The following is a 26361-nucleotide window of genomic DNA, read 5'->3' as shown; positions in this document are numbered from 1 at the left end:
CCCGTAAAAACAGCACAGTGATTATTGTTAATTCAGTTCATCTCATTCACATCAAGCAGGGTGTGCAGGGCCTGTGAGCGCATGCAGACTTTTGTTTATTTGTTAGTTGCGATTAGAGTAGTACTATATAATTTAATCTGTTAATATAAAATGTGTGGTAACGGTGCACATAATTTTTGGTGGGTGCAACTAAATTTTGTTTGGTGTGCCTAAATTTTTAAAGTGAGGAGCACCAGTGCTTGCAAAAAAAAAAAAAAAAGATTTAAAACAACTGTACAACTGTTCTCCTATTTGTATTGCTATGTGTTAATACCATCGAAAGTTATTTTGAAATTATGTGTCAAGTCTTTAAGTGATTTTCCTTTTTATTCAAGATCGACATTGTGTAGTAAAAAAATATAGCAGCCTGAATGTAGATTATACCATTTTTTTTCTTGCTAAAATAAAATAAATAAGACTTTCTCCAGAAGAAAAAAATAGCATAGGAAATACTTTGGAAAAGTTACTTGCTCTGCTCATCATCATCATCATCATCATCATCATCAAGCAGAGCAGTCTAGAAACTCATTGCATGTGTTGAAGCTGGCTTCTGCTGATGAAACTGCAAACTATCTTAAGTAAACTTATTGGGCCTAAATCTTGTACACAGCAGATCTCGCAACTCAATCTACAATTAGAGGGATACAAAGTTAGCGTTAGCTCTACTATAAAAGATCTGGGTGTCATATTAGACAGCAATTTAACTTTTGAAAATCACATATCCCATGTCACAAAATCTGCCATCTTTCATCTGAGAAATATCGCTAAGTTACGAAGTATGCCATCCATCTCAGATGCAGAAAAGCTTGTCCATGCTTTTATGACTTCTAGGCTGGATTACTGTAATGCTCTGTTTGCTGGCTGCCCAGCATCCTCTCTTAACAAACTTCAATTAGTACAAAACGCAACTGCAAGAGTACTTACCAGGTCAAGAAAATATGATCATATCACCCCAATTTTATCCTCCTTACACTGGCTGCCTGTTAAGTTTCGTATTGAATTTAAAATATTGCTTCTTACATATAAAGCTTTAAATAATCTAGCTCCTGTTTATTTAACCAACCTTCTGTCTCGCTACAATCCAACTCGCTCTTTAAGATCTCTCAAGGCTTCTGGTAGTACCTAGAATAGCAAAGTCAAGTAAAGGAGGTTGAGTCTTCTCGTTTATGGCTCCTACACTCTGGAATAGCCTTCCTGATAACGTTCGAGACTCAGACACACTCTCTCAAATCAAAACTAGATTAAAGACCTATCTGTTAAGTAAAGTATACACTCAGTGCATCACTCCATTTGCTATGATCTTTCATGTGAAGCTGCTTTGACACAATCTACATTGTAAAAGCGCTATACAAATAAAAGTGAATTGAATTAAACCTTCTTTAATGGAATCTCTGACTCCAGCTCTTCTTTATCTGACTGACTGATCATTCTTTGGGTTAAAACTGTAAATTATCCCTACATTGCGATCGTAACGGAATCGTTTTAACTGGATCTGTACTCGTTGAAATAGTTCACCAAATCCAACTAAATCATTTGAAACGATTCATGTCTCCAGTAATAACTCTTATCCACAAACTACTTACTTTTTACATTCCTGACACCCCCCTCCGGCTTGAAATAAACCAATATATACTGAGTTATTCAGTTATTAGAACAGTACACTGAGATCAGATTTGAGAAGAGGTGAACCGATAATATTGCACATGCATGATTCAGCAGGCGAACTGAACAAATACAATACATTACAGCCAGCTGTGACTGAACTAAACTTGAACAACTGCAGCGTGGAAAACTAAGGGCTTAAATGAGAGGATCTGGCGAAACGTACGTTTTTTAAAACAGAAAGTTGAAATGGAATTTAAATAAGTAAATCATGCTTCAGTTAGGTTGCAAAACGAAATTGTAAGAAACTTTTCAGATCCTGGTGGTGTTTTACTGACTGAAATTATAATAGCTGACTACATATTTTTGGTATGTTTAGTCCTAAAGTATATGGAAGGATTGTCACAAAAGATCCAAATCTGAACTTCCCATTATTGTTGTGCATCTAACCTCAGAAGCATCCTCGCACACATATTTTACTTTAGGCAAGCTATCTTGTAGGCTGTTGTATTTGAATTTGAGGACGGTAGTGTTCATGTGTCCTCTGAATACAGGTTTCAAAAAATGTATCTTTGGTTGAGTTATTATACAGTAATTATTCTAATGATTATAAATCTTTCACCTGATAACTATCCTTATTAAGAAAAAAATAAAACTAATACTAAAACTAAAACTAAGCAATTTCAAAAAATAAAATTAATTAAAACTAGTTAATCTATCTTTAATAAACTAATTAAAACTAACTGAATTTGAAAAACAAAAAGTAAAAACGAAAAAAAAAACTAAAACTGAAAAATCCCAATGAGTGTGTATTGGTGTTTTCCATTAATGGGTTGGGGCTGGAAGGGCATCCGCTGCGTAAAACATATGCTGGAATAGTTAGGGGTTCATTCCACTGTGTCAATCCCTGATATCTAAGAGACTAAGCCGAAGGAAAATGAAGGAATGAATGTATTCATTGTTTGTTCATATTAGTACATACATTATTTAACATGACTTAATTAGTATTAAAAACATAATATTTATATCAGGCTTGTTGCAGATTGTTTCCAATGACTTGTACTTTAAAACATGCTGTCAAAAGTTAGGTGCAAAACACATTAACGTTTTCCATTTAGTGTTGAAACTGGAGTGGTGTGAATGAGCCTCGGTGTATTGTTAGTTAGGCTGACCTGGAGAAGCAGCCTGATAGGTGATCCTGTTGTCGGTGCGTTCAGGTACAGCCGTGTGACAGATCGCCATCATGGTCATGAACTCCATAATGACCGGAGCAGTGGGCTGTGCGGAAACAACAAACACAAGAAACACGTCTGAAAACAGAAGAACACACTCAAATGCTGTGGCTGCACCGTTTGTTAAATATCTGAAGTTAATTTAGTTATTTTCAGAAATTACCCAAAAGATGATGAACAGAGCAATGAACTTTACCACAGCATTTCCCATAATATTTTTTCTTCTGGAGGAAGTCTTTCTTGCTTTATTTTATGTTTTTATTACTATTTTAAGGTCAATACTATTAGCCCTCTTATGCAATATTTGTTTTCGATTGACAACAAGACTTGCCTAATTAACCTATTTTGCCTAATAAACCCAGCCTTTAAATGTCACTAAGTTGAATGCTAGTATCTTAAAAAATATCTAGTAAAATATTATGTTCTGTTATCATGGCAAAGATAAAATAAATCAGTTATTAGAAATGAGTTATTAAAACTATTATGTTTAGAAATGTGTTGGAAAAATCTCAGAAATTGGGGAAAAAAATAAACGAGGGGCTAATATTCCAGGGGGATCAATAATTCTGACGTTAACTGTAGCTATTAGCATGTCTAGTTTAAATGGAACTAATAAAGGTCAGAGAAGCTCAGGTGGCCACAAGGAGTCTTCACTCACTTTAGAAACCCATATGATCATGAGTGATTTAAAGTGACAGAGAAACCATAGCATGAAGCTGAGGATTCTCTGACTAACCGCTGTCAACACTTGCTGACCAGCAACACACATTTATGAGTCACTAAAGCAGCCTGCGCACAGAACAACTTACCTGACTCTATACAACACACAAACCAGGAGCCGGGCATACAGTCAAGCCCAATTCAATTCAATTCAATTCAATTCAATTCAATTCAATTCAATTCAATTCAATTCAATTCAATTCAATTCAATTCAATTCAATTCAATTCAATTCAATTCAATTCAATTCAATTCAATTCAATTCAATTCAATTCAATTCAATTCAATTCAATTCAATTCAATTCAATTCAATTCAATTCAATTCAATTCAATTCAATTCAATTCAATTCAATTCAATTCAATTCAATTCAATTCAATTCAATTCAATTCAATTCAATTCAATTCAATTCAATTCAATTCAATTCAATTCAATTCAATTCAATTCAATTCAATTCAATTCAATTCAATTCAATTCAATTCAATTCAATTCAATTCAATTCAATTCAATTCAATTCAATTCAATTCAATTCAATTCAATTCAATTCAATTCAATTTCTTTTTAATAGCGCTTTTACACTGTAGATTGTGTCAAAGCAGTTTAACATAGAAGTTCTAGTTAATTGAAACGGTGTCAGTCCAGTTTTCAGAGTTGAAGATCAGTTCAGTGCTGAACGTCCAAACACTGAAGAGCAAATCAATGGATGCACAGTTCCACAAGTCCCAAAACCAAGCAAGCCAGTGGCATTTTTTTTCATGTATGGGGTAGAATACAAGAGGGATGTAAACTCTTTCCATGCACTGTTCTCTGGGAAATGTGTGTATCTTTAAATTTAAAATTATGCCCTTTACTATAGATCAGTGGTTCTAAAACTGTGGTACGTGTACCACTAGTGGTACGCAGGCTTCCTTCTAGTGGTACATGGAGGAATGAAATATGTCATGTACATGCTACACACATTTCAAAATGTATCAAAAATTATGTAAATAATATGTCATATATGACATATAGCCTATATTTCTGATGTAATCTGCCATGTTTTTTAACTGTGAAGAGTTGTAGCTGCTTTACTGGGCCTACTGCGCTACTGTATTTCAATACTTCTCATTTTGTTGGTACTTGGAGAGACAATTTTTTTCTGAAGTGGTACTTGATGAAAAACGTTTGAGAACCACTGCTATAGATGTTTATTTAGCTATAAGCAAATCTTTTATAAAGTTAATATTTGTTTTTATTTGGTATAGCTATCACTTATAATTCAATTCATCGTTATTTCTATAGCGCTTTTACAGTGTAGATTGTGTCAAAGCAGCCAAACATAGAAGTTTTAGAAAATTGAAACCGTGTCAGTTCAGTTTTCAGAGTCGAAGTTCACTTTAGTTTAGTTCAGTGTGGTATAATTATCACTGCTGAAAGTCCAAACACTGAAGAGCAAATACATTGATGCGCAGCTCCACAAGTCCCAAATCAAGCAAGCCAGAGGTGACAGTGGCGATGAACTAAACTTCACCAATTGACGAAAGTGAAGGGAAAAAAAAACTAGAGAGAAACCAGGCTCAGTTAGGCACGACAATTTCACCCCTGGCCAAGCTTCTTGTGCAGAGCTACAGTCTAGGAACCAGGGGCGGTAGAATGCTGGACATCCATTGTGGAGAAGCTTCAGGAGTAAGTTGGTCACCGATGGGTGTACAGGTTGGCCCATTAGATCAATGTGGAGATTCGTCTGTCACTGTAGCCTTTCAGGAATCAGTCTCATGCTCTCCATTCCTCCATGACCGCCACAGCATCTGCTCAGGATACAGCCTGGTCCAAGGTTTTGGAGACCTCTAGAAGTCTTCTATATTTGGCACAGGGCTAACTTCCATTTCTTCTAACTATATATTTTTTCTGTGTTTATTGTACTTATTATTATACTCTATAATTAAGATTCTTATTGATATTGTTTGAGTTTTTTTAAGGTCACAGGTGGTTGTATAAACATTTCTCTGCATATCATACCATGTATGACTCTGTTTGTGACAAATAAAATTTGAAGTCTAATATTAATGAATTTGCTCTTCAGTGTTTGAACTTTCAGCTGTGAAATTTAAACCCCACTCTGAACTGAACTAAACTAAACTTTAAGTCTGAAATCTGAACTTTACAAGAACTTCCATGTTAAGCTGCATTGACACAATCTACATCAGGAGTGCTCAACCCTGTTCCTGGAGATCTACCTTCCTACAGAGTTCAGCTCCAACCCTGATCAAACACACCTGAACCTATTAATTAGGACCTGAACAGCACTTGATAATTACAGACAGATGTGTTTGATAAGGGTTGCAACTGAAATCTTTAGGAAGGTAGATCACCAGGAACAGGGTTGAGCAGCCCTAATCTACATTGTAAAAGCGCTACAGAAATAAAGATGAATTGAATTAGTATTAGCTACCTGCACAAATAAGCTGGTATTCATAAGTTTTGTAACCTGGTGCATTTATTTGATTAATAAATTATTATTACTTTTACATTTATTTATTTAGTTGTTTGTTTGTTTGTTTCATATTTGTCATCTATTAATGTTGCAATAAGATGGTAAATTGTAGCATTGAAAAAAAAAACTGTGTATTTTTTGTTGTTAAATAGAGCCAACAAAACAAACATAGTAAATTCCTGAAATATTGAATAGAATAATTTTATATGATATAAAACAAAATAATAAGCATAGTGTGTGTATTACGTACACCCACCGGCCACTTTATTAGGTACACCTGTCCAACTGCTCGTTAATAAAATTCTTTCAGCCAATCACATGGCAGCAACTCAATGTATTTAGGCATGTTGACACGGTCAAGATGATCTGCTGCAGTTTAAACTGAGCATCAGAATGGGGAAGAAAGGGGATTTAAGTGACTTTGAACGAGGCATGGTTGTTGGTGCCAAACGGGCTAGTCTGAGTATTTCAGAAACTGCTGATCTACTGGGAGTTTCACGCACAACCATCTTTAGGGGTTTACAGAGAATGAAAAAAGAGAAAATATCCAGAGAGAGGCAGTTCTGTGGGCGCAAATGCCTTGTTGATGCCAGAGGTCAGATTTGCAGATATGAACCACGTTGATCTCTGAACGCACAACACGTCAAAGAATTAAGGCAGTTCTGATAGTAAAAGGGGGTCCAACCCGGTACCAGTACAGTGTACCTAATAAAGTGGCCAGTAATATTATGCAGTGCTAAATACACTAAACAAATTTTGCAATATTTAAACAAGTAAAAAATAAATTTTAAAATGTGTAATAAGACAATTAATAGCAAGAAGGGATAAAATCAAATAAAACAAAAAAGCAAACACCTGGAGTGGTGTCCCATCATCAGAGAGAGAAAGATGCTAACGTTGTAGTGTTGTGATTGTACAGTATTGATATTGATAAACAGAACAGAGCTGACATGAGCAAGAACAAAGACGTGAGGAAAAGGAGGAGGTGCGAGAGTGTGGATATCAGGCCTGTGTGTGTACATATCTGGCTGGTTGAGCTTGACTGAACAGCTGTGATGCCATTACAGTACTTACATGATTACTTTGGAGGTTTTCCAGTAAGCTGGGGTCATTAAATCCAGTCTCCTCTGTGGACTGAGAACTGTGACTGCATACAGAGAGAGAAAAAGAAGACGACAGAGATAAATACGCAAACAGGTGCTCTCCTTTAATCATTAAAACAGACCTTTCATGTCTTTTACTAAAAACAACACAAAATAAATATTTCTCCATCTGCAATAAAAGAACAGCAGATACATTTTGATCTTTTTATTCATTTGTTTATGACAAGCCATTTACATATGGAGCTCAACGTGGTCTTCAGCGGTACTGCGGAGGGTCTGGCAATTAATATTTGATTTTACAACTATATGTGAAATAATTTAGCCATTAAATCAAACTAGAATAACCTAATGTTTTTAAAAAATGTGCATGTTAATGTGTTAATCATAAATTGTTATAGATTTTCAATTTACAAGAATAAACTAAATACTACTACTACTACTAATAATACTAATAATAATAATAATAATAATAGTTATTATTATTATTATTATTATTATTATTATAACACTTTATTAGTTATTATAAATGTATTATTATTTTTATTTATTATTATTATTATTAATAATAATATAACAACAGATCATTATTACTTTTACTACTACTACTACTACTACTACTACACGGACTATTATTATTATTATAACACTTTATTAGTTGTTATTATTCATATTATTATTATTTTAACACCACTATTTTTAATAATATTCATATTATTATTAATATATTATTATTATTATAACACTTTATTAGTTGTAATTATTCATATTATTATTATTTAAAACAGTATTATTTTAAATAATATTCATATTATTATTAATATAATACTATTATTACTACTACAACTCATTATTGTTATAACACTTAAGTAGTTGTACTTATTATTAATATATTATTAATACAACAAGTATTGTTATTATTATTATTACAATTATTATAACACTTAGTTGCAATTATTTTATTATTATTATTATTATTGTTATTAATATTTTATTATTACTACTACCAATACAAGTATTATTATTATTATACCACTTTATTAGTTGTTGTTACTATTATTGTCATCCTTAATAATAATTTATTACTATTATTACTACTACTACTATTATTGTAATTATATTATTACTACTACTATTATTGTAATTATATTATTACTACTACTATTACAAGTATTATTATTATTAATAATAATATAGTACTAATATTATTTATTATTATTAATTGTACAATTATTATTTTTATTATTAGTAGAAGTATTGATAGTATTGGTAGGAGTTGTATAAATACTATTATTAATACCACTGCTACTATTATTATACATTTATTATTATTATTATTATTATTCGTATTATTATTATTATTATTATTATTATAACATTTTATTATTTGTAATTATTCATATTATTATTATTAATAGAATATTATTATTACTACTTCTAAAATTATTATAATTGTTGTTGTTATAAAACTTTAATGGTTGTTGCTGTTATTATAATCATAGTTATTATTATGAATAATAATATATTATTATTGTTTTTGTTATTATTATTATTATTATAATACTTCAGTAGTTTTTATTATTTTTAATATATTACTATTATTATTTTTAAATATTATTATTAATTATAAAATTATTGTTATTTTTATTAGTAGTAATAGTAGAACTAATATTATTACAACTACTAATATTTTTTATTATTATTATAATAAATATTAACTAAATCAAACAAAGCTACATTCATATGATTATAACAGTCTCATCAATACAACCATTATGCGAAAGAGAAGTGACAAAAAAAAGGCTTCATTCAAATATTAAAGTACAATTAAAATACACATTTAGATTGTTTAGAAGTCAAGTAAGTTTAACTGCAATTGTCAAATAATACTTGCTAAAAAGAATATTTAAATAAATATAAAAAACATGATTGCCATATTTATAAATGCAAAAGAATATTTTGTTATGAATAAAACCTGATGCAAGAGAACGGCAAGAGATTTTTTAATAGCCTCATGAAGATAAACATTATGCAAAAGAGTCCCTTCATCAGGGAAAGGTCATCTTTGCAAAACATTAACATTAATTTCCTCACATGCCTTGCTCTTTACCTTTGACCCCAAACACCCAGAATCCCACTTCACTGGTAGCACCTCTATTATCCTTCGCATTTTAAAAATGAAAACCCATTTCATATCTTAGTACTCATGAAGCATCTCCAGATGCAAACTGAGCACCTGATGACCCTTTCACTAGTAGAGAGTGAGCTAAATTTACAGCTTGCAGAGCGCAGCATCTTCAGGACAGATATTGACCAGCAGCTCTTTGATATATACGCATGTTCAATGGCTAAGTACTGTTCATATATATCTATGGTCCAATGCTGAACATGACGTTTTTAGGAACTATTTCCTGCCCTATAAATAAACGCTGTCCGAAGGCAGCGTGTAAAAGACTTCATCAGAGCATCTTACTGCAGCGGACGCTCAGAAACCAGCAGCATAGAGACAAAACACACACACAATGAAAAGGTTGGAGGAGATTTGTGGCTTCTGGCATGAGGGCTGGGGTTGAAATTTCACGGTTTTGTCACAGTGGATTCAGTATCGTTCACTTCACTGATGCATTATATCAAACAGAGCCGCTTCATCAGGCTGAGGGCGTCGTGTTGAGGGGAGGACAAAATCATACACAAGAGAAAATCAATTCCATCACTCTAAGAGGAGAACATTATCAAGCTGAGGCCACACCGGCTACATCCAATTTCCTTTCTCTCAACACCTCAATACGTGCAGACATGCTTCTCTTGCTAACACACACACGCACACAAGCATGCACGCACGCACACACAGACACTTGATCGCACATACATGCACACAGACAGACAGACATATGCGTGCACAGACACAAACATGCAGACTCGCACATACACACAGAGACACGCACAGACACAAACATGCACAAAGGCGCACGCACACACACACACCTGCACGCACACAAACGCATACATGTAAGTGCTGACACATACATGTACAAGCATACAAATGCACACACACACACTCAAAGGCAGACATATGCGCGCACACACACACACACATACATACATGTGCACACACAGACACACAAAGAGATGCTCAGAGATGCAGGAAAAGCAAATTGTTATGAATAAACTGAAAAAGCCTCCTGAGATAAAGGCCTGAAGGCAGTAGTTTATGTTTTTGCAGGCTAAAAAAATAATATGTTTTATAATATTTTAATCCATTATATATATATATATATATATATATATATATATATATATATATATATATATATATATATATATATATATATATATATATATATATATGGCACAGCATGTGTATTAGGATACAACTCAGTTTTTTGAACACACTTCGTTATTATTGTTCATTTACTCGTTTGGTGGAAATTAGAACTGAATTTAGAGATAGTTTTGAAACAAAAATTTGCAATTAACAAACAAAATCAATTATTTTGAGGCTAATTGATGTCTGTGCGTACAAGGTTTCCCTATCCAAGAGAGCGAAAGTGAAAGTAAATTATTTCTCTCATTCTCGTGCTGTATGCTCTGTTTAACGGTTTTCTTGCTAGTAAAATGCTCAGTTTTTCCCCCTTCCACTTACTTTACATCATGCGACGCAACTGACTCTTAAAGGGAATGGGAGATGAGACTCTGATTGGTTTATTCTCAAAACACACCTATAACTCATTAAGAAAATAAGCTCAACCCTTTAGACCATGCACCACGATGCAAATCGCCCTTATAGTAGCAAAAGTGGATTGACACGCCCTAAATGCGTTAGCGCCCTGCGCTTTGCACTTTGTGCATGGACCGTCAAAAGAGAGTCCATTATGGTATTTTTATGCTTTAGAAGAGTCAAAAACTTACACACTTTCAACGGCGGGGAGTGACACCAACAACAGAAGGTAGGATCCAAATGCAGGTTTAATAGTAGTCAGGCAAGCGATGGTCAACACAGGTGTAAACAGGTATATTGAGACAGTCCAGAATCACAGTCGAATAACAGGCAAAAGGTCAAAAGGCAGGCGGCAGACAAGGACAAAAGGATAAGCTAGGGATCAAAAACACGGCAAAGGCAGACAAAGGAAAACGCGTTGTAATGTCACTGATACAGCTAACAAGACTCGGCCATGTGAATGAGTGTGTGTGCTGCTTAAATACTGTGTGTAATCAGTCTTGAAGCAGGATCAGCTGTGGGAGTCTAATCAGTGGAGACTTGGAGCAGGTGTGTGTGTGTGTGGCATGACTGAATATGTAGTTTATCAGCAGATTTGTAGTCCTAAGTGTGTGTGTGTGTGTGTGTGTGTGTGCACAGCAACTTTCATACAAAAATTGTGAACAAAAATATATAAAAGAACAAAAAAATTGAACAGCAGGGCTAATACTTCTGACTTAAATTGTGTGTGTTTTCAATAAGCAGATGCGTTTAGACCTGTCCAGTTTCATCTGGAAACCGTCTCCTCAATTGGTTTGTGTGATCAGATTTCTATCCGTTTCGGAGAGCATTTACACCTGCCTGTTTCCCGATCTAATGGTTATCCGATCAGAACAAAAACACACACAGTGAGAAGGTATTAACAATCCCTTTACTTCTTTACTTTCTAACACTGCTGTCTGCATCTGACAAATGCGTAAAGCAGTGTTGAATATGCACTTTGCAGTACGCAGCAGCACACGAACACACAACAGCCTTTTATTGTGGTGATCCAGACCCCAGCAGGCTAAGCGTCTCCATGGAAACAGGATGCGGCACGGCCGTTATTAGACCTGGATGGCCCGATTCTGCTCATTCATTCATATCCCTCTGCAATCTACTGCAGTATCCAACCATAATGGACGATAACAGATAAACACCTCATTTCTCTCTCTATGATTGCAGCGTATATCCTATTACAGCTCCACTGAGAGGCAAACACTCAGCCATTGTGAAAATGTGTGTGTGTGTGTTTATGAAGGATAAACAGATTAAACAACAGAGGTGGAGGAGCAGGAGGCATATGTCATGTACTCCTGAATACACACACACACGTATACATACACAAAAAAATGAACACACACACACACATGCAAACAAGCTACAATCCTGTCCTACAGACTCAATGCTCCACTCAGACAAAGACAAATAGTGCGTCTATTTTTCAGTGCATTCTTTCTGATTTTCTTGAGGGGCTATTAGGGGGGAAAAAAGAAAAGAAAAAAACAGACAATAATTCTTATATTTTACCATAGCAAGCAACTTAATCCCACTGGTAATAACTCATTATGCATGCTTTTATTTATGCTTCAGATTTGAAACTTTTGCTTACAAAAATTAGTAAAAATCATGAAAAAATAAAATTAAATAAAATTAATTAAAAATGTTATAATTAAAATGTTACAGATCTAAAGGGAAAAAAATATACATAAAAAATATCAAATAAATTCATTAAATAAATAAAAAAAATATATATAAAATATAAAATATTTGTAAGCAAGATTCTAAATGATAAATACATAAAAATTAAATACAAATAATTAATACAAAAACGAAATAAAAGAAAAGAAAAAACAAAAAGTAAATAAATAAAAAACAGAAAATAAATGAAAATGAAATGAAATAAATTAACAACATGAAATAAAGTAAAAAATATCCAAACTAAGGGAAAGCATAATAAATGTATATAATATAAAAGAAATCTAATAACATAAAATAAATTAAAAATGAAATATAAAATATTACTAGTAAATAATATTTGTAATAAAAAGTACATGAAAAAAAAACAATAAAAATATAAATACAAAAATGAAATAAAACAAAATAATACAAAACAAAAAGAAAGAAAAATAATTAGAATAAAATAAAATACTAAAATAAAATAAAATTATAAATAATTATTGGTAAATAATATTATTAATAAAACCACAAACTAAATAAAATAAAATAATATACAAAAAAAAATTTAAAATTAAATGAAAATTAAAAAAAAGTTACAAAATTAAATGTTATTAAATTACAGATTTTATCTAAAGTAAGGAAAAGCATAAATACAATACACATAGAAATACAAAACAAGTGAAATAAAAAACAAAAATTAAATTAATTAAATAATATATAAAATAAAACAAAAAATATATAAATATATTATTTGTAAATAATATTAATAATGAAAAATACATAAATACAATTTATAAAAATAAATATTAAATACAAAAACAAAGAAAAGAAAAAAAGAAAAGAAAAAAAAATAATTAAAAGAAATCAATTTAAAATTTAAAGTGTAAATTATTATTAAAAACACAAACTAAATAAAATACAATAAAATACAAAAAAGGAAAAAAATCAAATAAAATGAAATACATAAAAAAAATGTAAAAAAGTAAAATTATATAAATACAGAACACATAGTAAGGAAAAGCATAAAAAAAATAACTTTTTTAATTTCATAGTACAACATACATTAAATGAATTAAATAAAATATAAAATAAAACAAAAACCATATATATATATATATATATATATATATATATATATATATATATATATATATATATATATATATATATATATATTATTTGTAAATAATATTAATTAAAAATACATAATTTAATTAAAAAATAATAAAATAAATAAAACAACAAAAACAAAATAAATGCAAAGAAGATTAAAAAAGAAAGAAAAAGAAAACAAAAAAATACTTTAATTTCATATTACAGTATACATAAAAATGTAAAAATTAACAAAATAAAAAATTTTTTATAAAATATAAAATTATTAATTTGATAGGATATAAATAATATTGTAATATTGGTAAACAATAGTATTAATGAAAACACAAACTAAATAAAATACAAAAATAAAATAAAGAAAGTAAATAAAAATAACATTTAAAATTTAAAACATTTAAAATAGTTCATAAAACATCCATTAACAAAGTGTCTAAGGGAAAGTATAAAAAAATAACTTTAATTTAAAAATACAATACACATAAATATATAAAAGAAATGGAATTTAAAAATAAATTAATTAAATAAAATATAAAATAAAATAAATTTAAAATAAAATATAAAATATTAGTTGTAAATAATTTTATTAGTGAAAAATACATAATTAAATAAAAATTATAAAAATAAATAAAAATACAAAAACAAAAAAGAAGATGCAAAAGAGAAAAAAAGAAAGAAAATAAATTAAATAAAAAATGTAACAAAGTTTTTAAAAAATAATTACGCAACTATAGAAAGTATCTAAAGTAATGGAAAGTATAAAGTTGTTTTAATTTCATAATATAATATGCATTAGTAAAATAAAAAAGTGAAATAAAAACAATTTAAAATTTAAATTTTATATAAAATAGTTAGATAATATGTAAATAATCATAAATAAATATTTTAAAATATTATTAATGAAAAACACTAACTAAATAAAATAATAATAGAAAAAAGTTCTGGAACCAATATCTGAAATTAGGTTGTGTCCTGTTTAACAAATTCCTTATTTGACTATCATTGAGACATGAGCTTCTTAAACACGGAGGCATCTCTTCAATCTAATGAGTGCCACAGAGAGTTCCTCCAGTAATCAGCAGCTTCTCCAGGGACAGTTGAAATCTCCAGAGTGTCTTCATAAAGAGCACACAGAGATCCCCTGTCCTCATGAGCTCCGTGCAACAAGGATGATTGATTTCATTTAAAATAGAGCTCCTTTAAAAAAAATAAATAAATACATTTATCACAAGTCATCTTTTTATGACTATTAAGGACCGGAAACATTAAAACAGCCTGTTTCTTTTTAGGCATTTACATAAAACAGTTTCATATTTATGTCTAATGTGACCTGCTCTGAGAGATATTTCTGTCCGAGTCTAAGTGGGAAGTTAGACTTTCAACACAGAGCTCCATACATATTTTATTAGTGTTGTCTAAAATTAATGTGTCTGGAGTTCCTGTTCCAGATACAAATCACAAAGTGTGTCATGACTTTGAACACACAGCTATGGAAAAAGCAGAGAGCACTTGAAGTTCTAGACTTATTATAGATACCGATTTGAGTAAAATGTTTGTTTTATTCTATAAAAGGTCTGATGACAGTTCTTCAAAATGACAACAGGAGAGAATAACAAATGCTTTAATTTTTATTTACAGGATTATTCCACCAAATATAGACTCTTCTGAAGTAAAAACATTTGTACTGATTTCGGGGAAATGAATATAAAAAAACATGGAAACTTTGAAATAAATAAATAACTAAATGACTAAAATAAATGATTAAACAAATAAATATATCATTATAAATAAAAAAAATAATAAATTAAAAATATAAATAAATAAATACAAATAAATGTATTTAATCATTAAATTAATAAATAAAAATACAGGAAAAAAGTATAAATACATAAATTAAATTAATAAATAACTATACAGGAGAAATGCCATCAAAAACTTTCATCTTTACTAACTTACTAAATGAAAGAATAATTTAGAATTAAATACAAAAATATAGTAATAAAATATATACGGTAATTATAAAGTAATACAAAAATATAATATGTTATTTAAAAGAAATAAAAATGCTTTTATTTATTGTTATTAAAAATCAGGGCAAGACATTTGTACTGATATAAAAGAAAGCATGGAAACTTTTAACTATCTATGTAAATGCGTTGTAAATAAATAAATAAATAAATAAATACATATCTGGAAGAAATGTCATTGATAGCTTTTAGAATAAAACAAATAACATGTTAAATAAATAAATCACAAATAAATAAAAATAAAAAATAAATAAATACAAATAAATAAATGCAATTAAATAAATACATTTTATTTTACTAATACATATTTATTAATCAATATCCATAATAAACAATTACATAAATAGAATAATAAATATCTTGAAGAAATGTCATCAGTATTATAGAACAAAATAAACACCATGCTAAATAAATAAATCAATACAAATAAATAAATGTTTATATATACTAATATTATATTATATATAATAATTTTACACACACACACACACACACACACACACACACACACACACACACACACACACACACACACACACACACATATATATATATATATATATATATATATATATATATATATATATATATTTCATTTTCTTGTCGGCTTAGTCCTTTTATTAATCCGGGGTCGTCACAGCGGAATGAACCGCCAACTTATGCAGCAAGTTTCTTTACGCAGCGGATGCCCTTCCAGCCGCAACCCATCTCTGGGAAACATCCACACAAACATTTACACACACACTACGGACAATTTAGCGTACCCAATTCACCTGTACCGCATGTCTTTGGACTGTGGGGGAAACCGGAACACCTGCAAGCTGAATGCAAACTCCACACAGAAACGTCATTAGTCATTAGTAGCTTCTACAATAAAATAAAACAACAACTATGTTTCACTCAAACACGACTATAAATCATAAACCCAGATAAAATTAGAACTTTTCAAGTGGTCTCAATTGGTTTCATCCCAATAGTTTAAGATCTAAGCGCACAATCCAATGCAGCCAAACACAGACGATCACAAATCAGATCAAATAACACAGAGAGCGGACTATAATCTGAAAACCTGCAAAAGTCTGCAGTGCACAAGCTGGTGTTGGGAAATCAAACAGAAACTGCATCCGGCCTGTCTGTTAGACCCATACAGAAGAGCCCAAAAACAGCAAAGCGAAGGAGATTAAAGTACAAATGAAATGAAAATTAACCATATGATGTTGTTAGCTTACATTGCTAGTTTTGAGGTGAACAATTAATCTGTGAATGCATTAAGAGCAAAAAAAGTATTGCCCTTCTTATCTTTAATTCAAATCTGAACATTAGGATCAGATTATGCATGTGTGAGGAATTGGGCGTGGCTAACATACATAACCACGCCCCCTGCAACTGTCAGCTTTGACGACAAACTGAAATGGTGAGGGGGAGGAGTCTGTTAGGTCGTAATAACTCTCCCCAAACCCTTTTCCTGACCATTCTGAATGAAACGCCTACTTTACTAACATCCAATCAGCTCACAGTAGAAGAAAACAAGCCACGCCCACTGTTTTCTCATTTAATATTCATGTTTCTCTGCATCACAATACGAAGAGAAAAAAAATGGTTGCAGCTTCCGGTTGATGTGGACTTCAATCAGGCGAAATCAAACAAGCACATTCAACATTGATCTGCCTTCACAGCAGGTTACAGAAACACCGTGCTGACAAAACCCCATTCCACACAACCACATCACAATAATACGGCTCAAACCACATTTTCTCACACAGCGTCACGGCATGAGCACAAATCACAGAAGCAGAAAAACAAGCAGCCAGAGGTGTTGATCTTACCAGTCGTCCTCCGCAAAACTACCATCCTCAACTTCAGCCGCATGACTGTAGAGTGATGGAGAGAGTCAATAACAGACAGAAGAGAGAAATCCCCACATTCAGCCGCATGAGCATGACCGCCATAAGACACAGTTTAGGAGAATATAGATCGGGGACAATATTTTCTGTGTCTCTGAATCAAATTTAATTCTTAATTTAGGCATTATATTATGCGTATAACTAGAATGTATATTACATGCAAGTAGAGGTGCTACGGTGGCTCAGTGGTTAGCACTGTCACCTCACAGCAAGAAGGTCACTGGTTCGAATCCGGGCTGGGTCTGTTGGCATTTCTCTATGGAGTTCTGCATGTTCTCCCCATGTTGGCGTGGGTTTCCTCCGGGTGCTCTGGTTTCCCCCAAAATCCAAAGACATGCGCTATAGGTTAATTGAATGAGCTGAATTAGCAATGGTGTATGAGTGTGTGTGTGAATGAGTGTCTATGGTGTTTCCCAATACTAAGTTGCTGCTGGAAGGGCATCTGCTGCGCAAAACATATGCTGGAAAAGTTGGCGGTTCATTCCTCTGTGGCGACCTCTGAAATACAGTCTAAGCTTTAGGAAAATGAATGAATGAACAACACGCAACTAAATCATATAGTTGATTAAATGATTAGTTTAATATGTAAACTATTTCTTTTCAAATATTTTACAATTGCTGTTATAGATTATATAATTGCTGTTTAATAGTTTTAATAACCAATTTAATAACCTTTACCTTGATGACAAATTTTACTAGTTAATTTGTAAGATGAAGTGCAATTTAAATTGGACAACGGTGATTTGCTCTGTAGCCAATTTGAAAAATATATTATAGGGGCTAAAAATATTGACCAAAAAATTCATTTAAAATTTAAAAACTTCTTTTATAACAACAAAACTCAATGAATCAGAAGAAAATATTGGAAATACTATGTAAAAAAAATCTTCTATATTAAATACCACTTGGGAAACATTTAAAAAAGAATTGAAATTAAATAAAAAGCCAAATTATTAGATCTTAACACAACATTCTTTTGTCATTCTAATAATAATATAAGAATATTTGTGTAAAAATAAAAACCATGTTACCTGTACTAAATTAGAAAATAAGTAAAAAGAATGATGTCTTTGAATAGGTACAGTTGTTCACTGTTAAAAGCGATGGTTACTTTTCTTAATAAAGTGAGTAAACACATTGTAACTTGTACCTGTTAGATTGACTTTAATTTTAGAATTACGCACAAAGTTCATCATTTTAAATACTTTTAAGACAACAAATTTACTCACTTAACGGAAAAAAAAAATCATCCAAAAAGACATTTGTTTTGAGATAATATATGTGCATGTATTAAAGATATTTATTATGTATATGTGAAAAACGCACATAAATAGACACAAAGCTACTCTATATGAAATGTTGGGATCCACAAATCCCACTGGGATTTTGTTGGGACAACATGCAGAAATGAAGTTCACTTACTAGTTTTAACAAACTTAAGTGGATTGACCATAAAACAATCAAGACATCCCAACCCCCAAAAAAGAAGTGTGTCGTTTCAGCTTGTTTTCAAATAAATGTCAATTGAGTACATACAAAACAAAGTTTGTCATGTAGATATTAAAACTGATTTATAATTTGTCTCATATACACATACAGTTTAAGTCAGAATTATTAGCCCCCCTGAATTATTAGCCCCCGTTTATTCTTTTTCCTGATTTCTGTTTAACGAAGAGAAGATTTTTTTTCAACACATTTCGAAACATAATAGTTTTAATAACACATTCATTTATGTTTGTCATGATGACAGTAAATAATATAATATTTTACAAGATCTTTTTCAAGACACTTCTATACAGCTTAAAGTGACATTTAAAGGCTTAACTAGGTTAATTAGGTTAACTAGGCAGGTTAGGGTAATTAGGCAAGTTATTGTATAACGATGGTTTGTTTTGTAGACAATTGAAAACAAATATAGCTTAAAGGGGCTAATAATTTTGACACTAAAATGGTGTTTGAAAAATTAAAAACTGCTTTTATTCTTGCTGAAATAAAACAAATAAGACTTTCTCTAGAAGAAAAAAATATTATCAGACATACTGTGAAGATTTCCTTGCTCTGTTAAATATAATTTGGAAAATATTTCAAAATGAAAAAAAAAAAAAAACTCAAAGGGGGGCTAATAATTCTGACTTCAACTGTATGTATTATTTTTTATTCATACATTCATTTTCCTTCGGCTTAGTCCATTATTTATCAGGGGTCACCACAGAGAAATGAACCACCAAATATTCCAGCACATGATTTGCTCAGTGGATGCCCTTCCAGCCAGCCAATGCTCTAACACTACGGGCAATTTTAGCTAACCCAATTCACCTATAGCGCATGTGTTTGGACTGTGGGGGAAACCGGAGCACCCGGAGCAAACCCACTCTAACACGGGGAGAACTCACACAAAAATGCAAACTGGCCCAGCCGAGACTCGAACCAGCAACCTTTTTGCTGTGAGGCGACAGTGCTAACCACTGAGCCACCATGCTATATTGTAATACAAACATTTTCTGAAATATATGCATGCCTGTGTGTATTTCTATATCCATAATAAATATACACAGTGCACGCATTTCAATGATGTTAAAACAAATGTTTATTTTGGATGCGATTAATCGGGATTAATTTTTGCACCACTACTTTTTACATCTCTAAATATAGCTGATTATATTATTTTATGACCTACAGCTGAAGTCAGAACTGTTAGCCCCCAGAACTATTAGCCCCCCTGAATTATTAGCCCCCCTGAATTGTTAGCACCCCTGTTTATTTTTTCCCTGTTTTCTTTTTAACAGAGAGCAGATTTTTTTCAACACATTTCTAAACATAATAGTTTTAATAACACATCTTTAATAACAGATTTCTTTTATCTTTGCCATGATGACAGTAAATAATATTTGACTAGATATTTTTGAAGACACTTCTATACAGCTTAAAGTGACATTTAAACGCTTAACTAGGTTAATTAGGTTAACTAGGCAGGCTAGGGTAATTAGGCAAGTTATTGTATAATGATGGTTTGTTCTGTAGAATATCGAAAAACAAATTAGCCTAAAGGGGCTAATAATTTTGTCATTAAAATGGTGTTAAAAAAATTAATAACCGCTTTTATTCTAGCCTAAATAAAACAAATAAGACTTTCTCCAGAAGAAAAAATATTATCAGACATACTGTGAAAATTTCCTTGCGCTGTTAAACATCATTTGGGAAATATTTAACAAAGAGAAAAAATTCTAAGGAGGGCTAATAAATCTGACTTCAACTATATAATTACACAATGACATTATATTGGGCGTCTTATTTAAATCATGGGGAAAATGTATTTTATGGATCAATTCATAAACATGAACAATAAATCAAAAAGATTACATTACAAAACTTGTGTGCAATTCACTCATTTTCTCTTAAGACGAAATGCAACTAATCTAACAGAATCATTTCAACAAATCCCACATTTTTAAGGATAACAAATATGCTATCCGCTTGTTAAGTGTGACGTCACGCGAAGCGGCTTCCGGGTCCAAGCGCTTCATTCAACTGAAAGGGGAGACTCATGAAATGATAATAATAAACATATACAAAGCGATTTAATACTTTCGAAAGTCACGATGGCAGTATATATGTCCATGCCTTATATCCGATGGCCAGAAAGTAATTCATTTTTTTATAAATTGTTAAATTTTTGGTATTTGTTATGCAGCAAGCCCAGAAATTGTTGTGTGCACTATGATTTTATATAAAATTAACTTTAATGTGAGATATGAATAAAACGTGATCATAAATGAATGATTTCTTCACTCAAATGAGTGGCGGCTTGGACCCGGAAACAGTATTACATACATCACCACTTAACAAGCAGATACAGCTAACTTAAAAGCACAAACTCAAGCTAAGACAAATAATACAGGGATGGAGCATTACAGTATTCGCTCGCTAATAGAAAGACTGAGTAAGCACTAGTGTAGTGGAGAGAGGCAGTGGATGAACTGCTGGCTGCTAAACTGTGTTTTCTGGGATATGGAGACACAGCCACTGCTGCCGGCTTGACAGCAGCAAATTATCCTCGCGTCTTTGCTCCGGTCAACAGATTCGGGCATTCGGGGCTTTGTTAATTGCAATACGAGTGGACACTGGCCTGACCGAGTGTTTAAAGACCAGACACTGGTGACGGAGGAAGTTAGAGCTTTTGTTTTTTTCATGCTATGGAAGAAAACATTTAAATGAAATAATGCTGTGTGTGTTGTGGAAAGGGGTTTTGGTTGAGATGAATGAACTTGACATTAATAAATAAGTGCTGTGTGTGGGTCTTGGTTTGTGGATGTGTGGCGAGTTAGCATTTGAAGTCTCATGTATGGGTTATTTAAATATGGGAATTATTCAGTAGAGTTATTTATTCAGAAATAACATTAAACATTTGACTGTTTTCTTAGAATTGCAACTATTTATTGCATTTGTAAATGTATTTGTCACTCACTATACTGCAGGGCTCCCAAACTCAAATTGGTGGTGGGCTATTTCTGTGACTGACAATTCTGTGACTGAGGGCCGTTTTAACATTCAAGCACAAAAAAGTGATGTAATCTTAGAGCAACCGACATAATGTTTATATTTCAAGCATTACCCGTCACAAATCAACAAATCAGCGAGATTTTTGCTTCACACAACTGCTGAAATATATCTGTGGTTGTTTAAATCAGCATTTTGACATTTAAATCATCATAAAAATGATAATAATAATTATTATTATTATGTCCCAATCAATTGTTTCTTTAGCAAAAGTTTAAGAGATAGCAAACGAACAGCAGAAGCAGTTTTGGGTAATTTTACTGACTTTACTGGCAATTCATCTTCTCGGTATCTTTCTTTTTTGTAAAATACAACTGAGAGGGAAAATATAAGCACATATTCACATTAATATGGTCAATTTATCCAGCAGTAAAATGTACATAGTTGTCAGAAAACTCAATACGCATATGAGGAAAATCTAATAAATTAGACCATTTGAACCGAATTAGCAAAATTTGCATATTTGTTACATCATCCGCATAACCTGTAAGCCATGAATAAAGTGTTTGTTCAACAAAATACAGGTGGTATAAAACTGATAATAATCTAATGACCCTAGAATATTTAACAAAAAAATAGAGCTTTAGTAAAAAGAGCACTTGTGCAAATTTATTTCAATGTTTAAATCAGCAGCATATATAATCTGAATGTCCGTTACTATTGAACACACAATGAATGAACCAAAAGTGAAACTGATATGCACTATAATATAGAGAAGTACTTTAAACGTCCAAGTGGCTATATGCGACAGCACAACAATGATTGCGATTCAAAAATATGTTTTGGGGGGCCTAATCTCGTTATAGTTTTGACGTCAGTTGTGGACCGGACGGAGGAGGAGGGCAGCCGTAAATGGCCCGTGGACCAGGAGTTTGAGACCCCTGCTATTCACCTTATTCTTCGCCGACGATTGGGCGCAGCAATTTGAATCTTTTTTGCTCGAGACTTCCGGTCTCATTCACTTCCATTCACTTTTAGATATTAAAAACTGCTCGTTTTGCTGTTGCAAAGTGATATTTCCATATTATATTTTTCTACTTGATTTATATACAGTAGTCATGCAACCATTTGTTTGTAGAGCAAGTAGTTTGACCATTTTCTGCCATTTATTATTCCTAGTCATTTCGCATGGGCGACTGAATCGGAAGTTATAAACAAATCGCAAAAAAGGCTCACTTCCATTTTAGAATAAGGTCAACACTGTGACATTCTCACAATTGTCATCATAGCAATTTAATAAATTACATTTATATCTTGCAGTTTTGACTTTATTTATTTAAATAAATATTAAGCTTATAAAAAGTCAAATATAAAATAAAAAATGTTAAATATTATATTACATTACATATTTACATTGGAGGTTTTTTTTTTATTCTGAGGCTAAACAGATCTCCAAATCTTACAAAAATGAAAATGGAGGGAAAATTAATAAAAAAATAAATAAAATAAAAAAAGAACAATAAAAAAGGTCAAAATAAATAATTAAACAAATAAGGTTGATTGTAATTTTCTCATTTGTGGTTAATTTTAATTTCTTTACATTATATATCAACATTTTAGCTTTTTTATTCTGTGGCAAAAACGATCTCCAAAGATGAAAATGGGGAAAACAATAATAAAAAAATGCAATGAATAACAAATTAAAAAAGAAAAAAATGACAATAAACGAAAGGTAAAAATGTAAATAATAAATAAATAAACAAATAAACAAACAAATAAATAAGGTTGATTGTAATTTTGTAATTTGGGGTTATTTTAATTGCAGTACATTACATATTTACATTTGGGTTTTTTATTCTGTGGCAAAAACAGATCTCCAAATCTTTCAAAGACGAAAATGGTGGAAAATAAATCTGAAAAAGAAAATAAATGAAAACATTTAAAAAAAAAAGAACAATAAGAGAAAGGTAAAAAGGTAAATAATAATAATAATCATAAAATTAAATAAAAAAACATATTGATTGCAATTTTGTAATTAGAGGTTATATTTTAATTTCATTACATTATATATTGGTTTGTTTTTTTTTATTCTGTGACAGAAACAGCTCTCCAAATCTTCTAAAGATGAAAAGGGGAAAAATAAATTAAACCAAATATAAAATGAAATAAGACGATAAAAGAGCATAAGAAAAATGTATTTAATTTTAAAAATTTAATTAAATGTAAAAACAAAAATTACTATTTATTTAAATATTTTTTTACATTTATTAATAGTGTTTTGTCTAAAAAATTGCTACACAGAATAAAGAGCCTCAGAGCTGACCCTATAGCATCATGTGGCGTATTTCTAACCCAAATAATGAGAGAGAAACTATAAAAACAAAAGGCAGGTTGAGTGCATGCACATCCAGTATCTGACTCCATACCATCAGCCTCAGGGGGAAGAGAATTGTGTATTACGCTGAAACAGAAGAAGTTCGTTTCAGCAGGAGGGAACGCTGCATTTTACGCTAATATAGGCCAACACGAGTCCTGCAGGTATTCCACCACATACAAACAAAAGCCAAATCTCCAGACGGCTGCTACTTGCTCTTTTAAAACAAACATGCTTTAAAAACCACAAATGCTAGCCGTGTCAGAGCCTTTGGGTTGCTACTGAGAAAAAAAGCCTTTGGGGAATAAGGAAAAGAGAGAGAAGAGGACATAAGAGAGAACTACAGTAGCTCAGCTCACTTCACAGAGAGTACTTGCTAAAAAGGTGCTGCAGTCTAGCTAGAAAAGAGCATGGCTGTATATTATGCAGGTTCAAATTAGGGTTGAAGTCAAAACTAGACCCTAAAGAGAACTCTCGTGTCAACTAAACATCATAAATAGTTGAAGTAGAAGAAAAAAATGAGGTCGAAATAAACTCTACAGCCTCAAAACGTGATGAAAGCTTACTGCTTACAGCTGAAACACTGCTTCCTGCTCACTGCTTATAACATGCCTCAGTCTTTCAGTTGGTACAGTCGTTTTTCATTCATTCATTTTCTTGTCGGCTTAGTCCCTTTATTAATCCGGGGTCGCCACAGCGGAATAAACCGCCAACTTATCCAGCAAGTTTTTACGCAGCGGATGCCCTTCCAGCCACAACCCATCTCTGGGAAACATCCAAACACACACACTACGGACAATTTAGCCAACCCAATTCACCTGTACCGCATGTCTTTGGACTGTGGGGGAAACCGGAGCACCCGCAGGAAACCCATGCGAACGCAAGGAGAACGTGCAAACTCCACACAGAAACGCCAACTGAGCCGAGGATTGAACCCAGCGACCTTCTTACTGTGAGGCAAACGTGCTACCCACTGCGCCAGTGTCGCCTACAGTAGTTTAGTTATACTATTTTAAAGTGACGCAGTTATGCAACTATTCATTTAACTAAGTTATATTGATTGATGTTTTAATGTCATAGCAGCACATTGGTTATATTCATGGCAAAACCTATAACGGGTGTCAAAGCCAATTCCTGCAGGGCCAGAGCCATGCAGAGTTTAGTTACAGGCCTGCTTCAACATATCTGTAAGTATCAAACAAGCCTAAAGCCCACAATTAGTTTGATCAGGTGTGTTTAATTAGGGTTGGGACTAAACTGTGCAGAGCTGCAGCCCTCAGGAACTGAGTTTGACACCTGTGATGTATAAAATGCAATCATATCAGTTTCTTAATGCAGTGTTTCTCAACCGCGTTCCTAGAGGACCACCAACACTGCATGTTTTGGATGTCTCCTTTGTCTGTCACACCCATTACAAGGCTTTCAGGGTGCTTTCACATCTGTAGTTTGCTTCATTTGGTCAAGACAAACGATACATTGTTGCATTGTCTGCCGTCTTTGGGTCGTTTTCACACCACACTGATCCCTTTGGTCAGAACCAGTAGAAAAGAACCAAAATGCAGTCATGTGACAAAACCCACATCACTCATTGGCCAGATGTTGTTGAACGCATTTCCTAAACTGCTTTTCGATTGGACATAAAGGACATAAAATCAAGACGTATGTGGTCAGCCCTTTAATAGTGAGAGATAGTTTTTCTGATCTGTATCTTAAATAATATTATTATTAATTAAAATAATAGATACTATTACACCGCTATTACGGCTCATACCATTGTAAATGCATAATCAGGAAAAAACTTAATTCAACAGTAGAGCACCGATGGACATCTTAGCTGTTCGTATAAACAAATATCCTAAAACTAAAGTCAA

General features: G+C 32.0%; 1 protein-coding gene across 9 annotated transcripts in view; it reads right to left on the bottom strand.

The window, feature by feature from the left end:
• The window catches only part of atp8a1 (ATPase phospholipid transporting 8A1), a 332891-nt gene that overhangs the window by 166851 nt on the left and 139679 nt on the right, over positions 1-26361 (bottom strand). For 7 of the 9 annotated variants that reach the window (XR_015507850.1, XM_087281950.1, XM_087281956.1 and 4 more), the window contains exons 15-16: positions 7137-7209; positions 2814-2919 (exon numbers count right to left, since the gene is read on the bottom strand). Coding sequence is in view for 8 of the 9 variants with exons in the window: in XM_087281950.1 (XP_087138076.1) it covers positions 2814-2919; positions 7137-7209 (179 nt within the window). In the remaining variant the exon portion in view is untranslated. Of the gene's footprint in view, positions 1-2813; positions 2920-7136; positions 7210-17541; positions 17587-26361 lie in introns of all 9 variants that reach the window. The other 2 variants (XM_087281952.1, XM_087281951.1) reach the window with 1 other exon arrangement.

Source organism: Danio rerio, chromosome 14 (assembly GCF_052040795.2).
Source record: "Danio rerio strain M-AB ecotype USA chromosome 14, GRCz13ab, whole genome shotgun sequence".
Lineage (NCBI taxonomy): Eukaryota > Metazoa > Chordata > Actinopteri > Cypriniformes > Danionidae > Danio > Danio rerio.
Note: the sequence above shows the minus strand (reverse complement) of the source record. Positions and strands in the feature narration are given on the sequence as shown.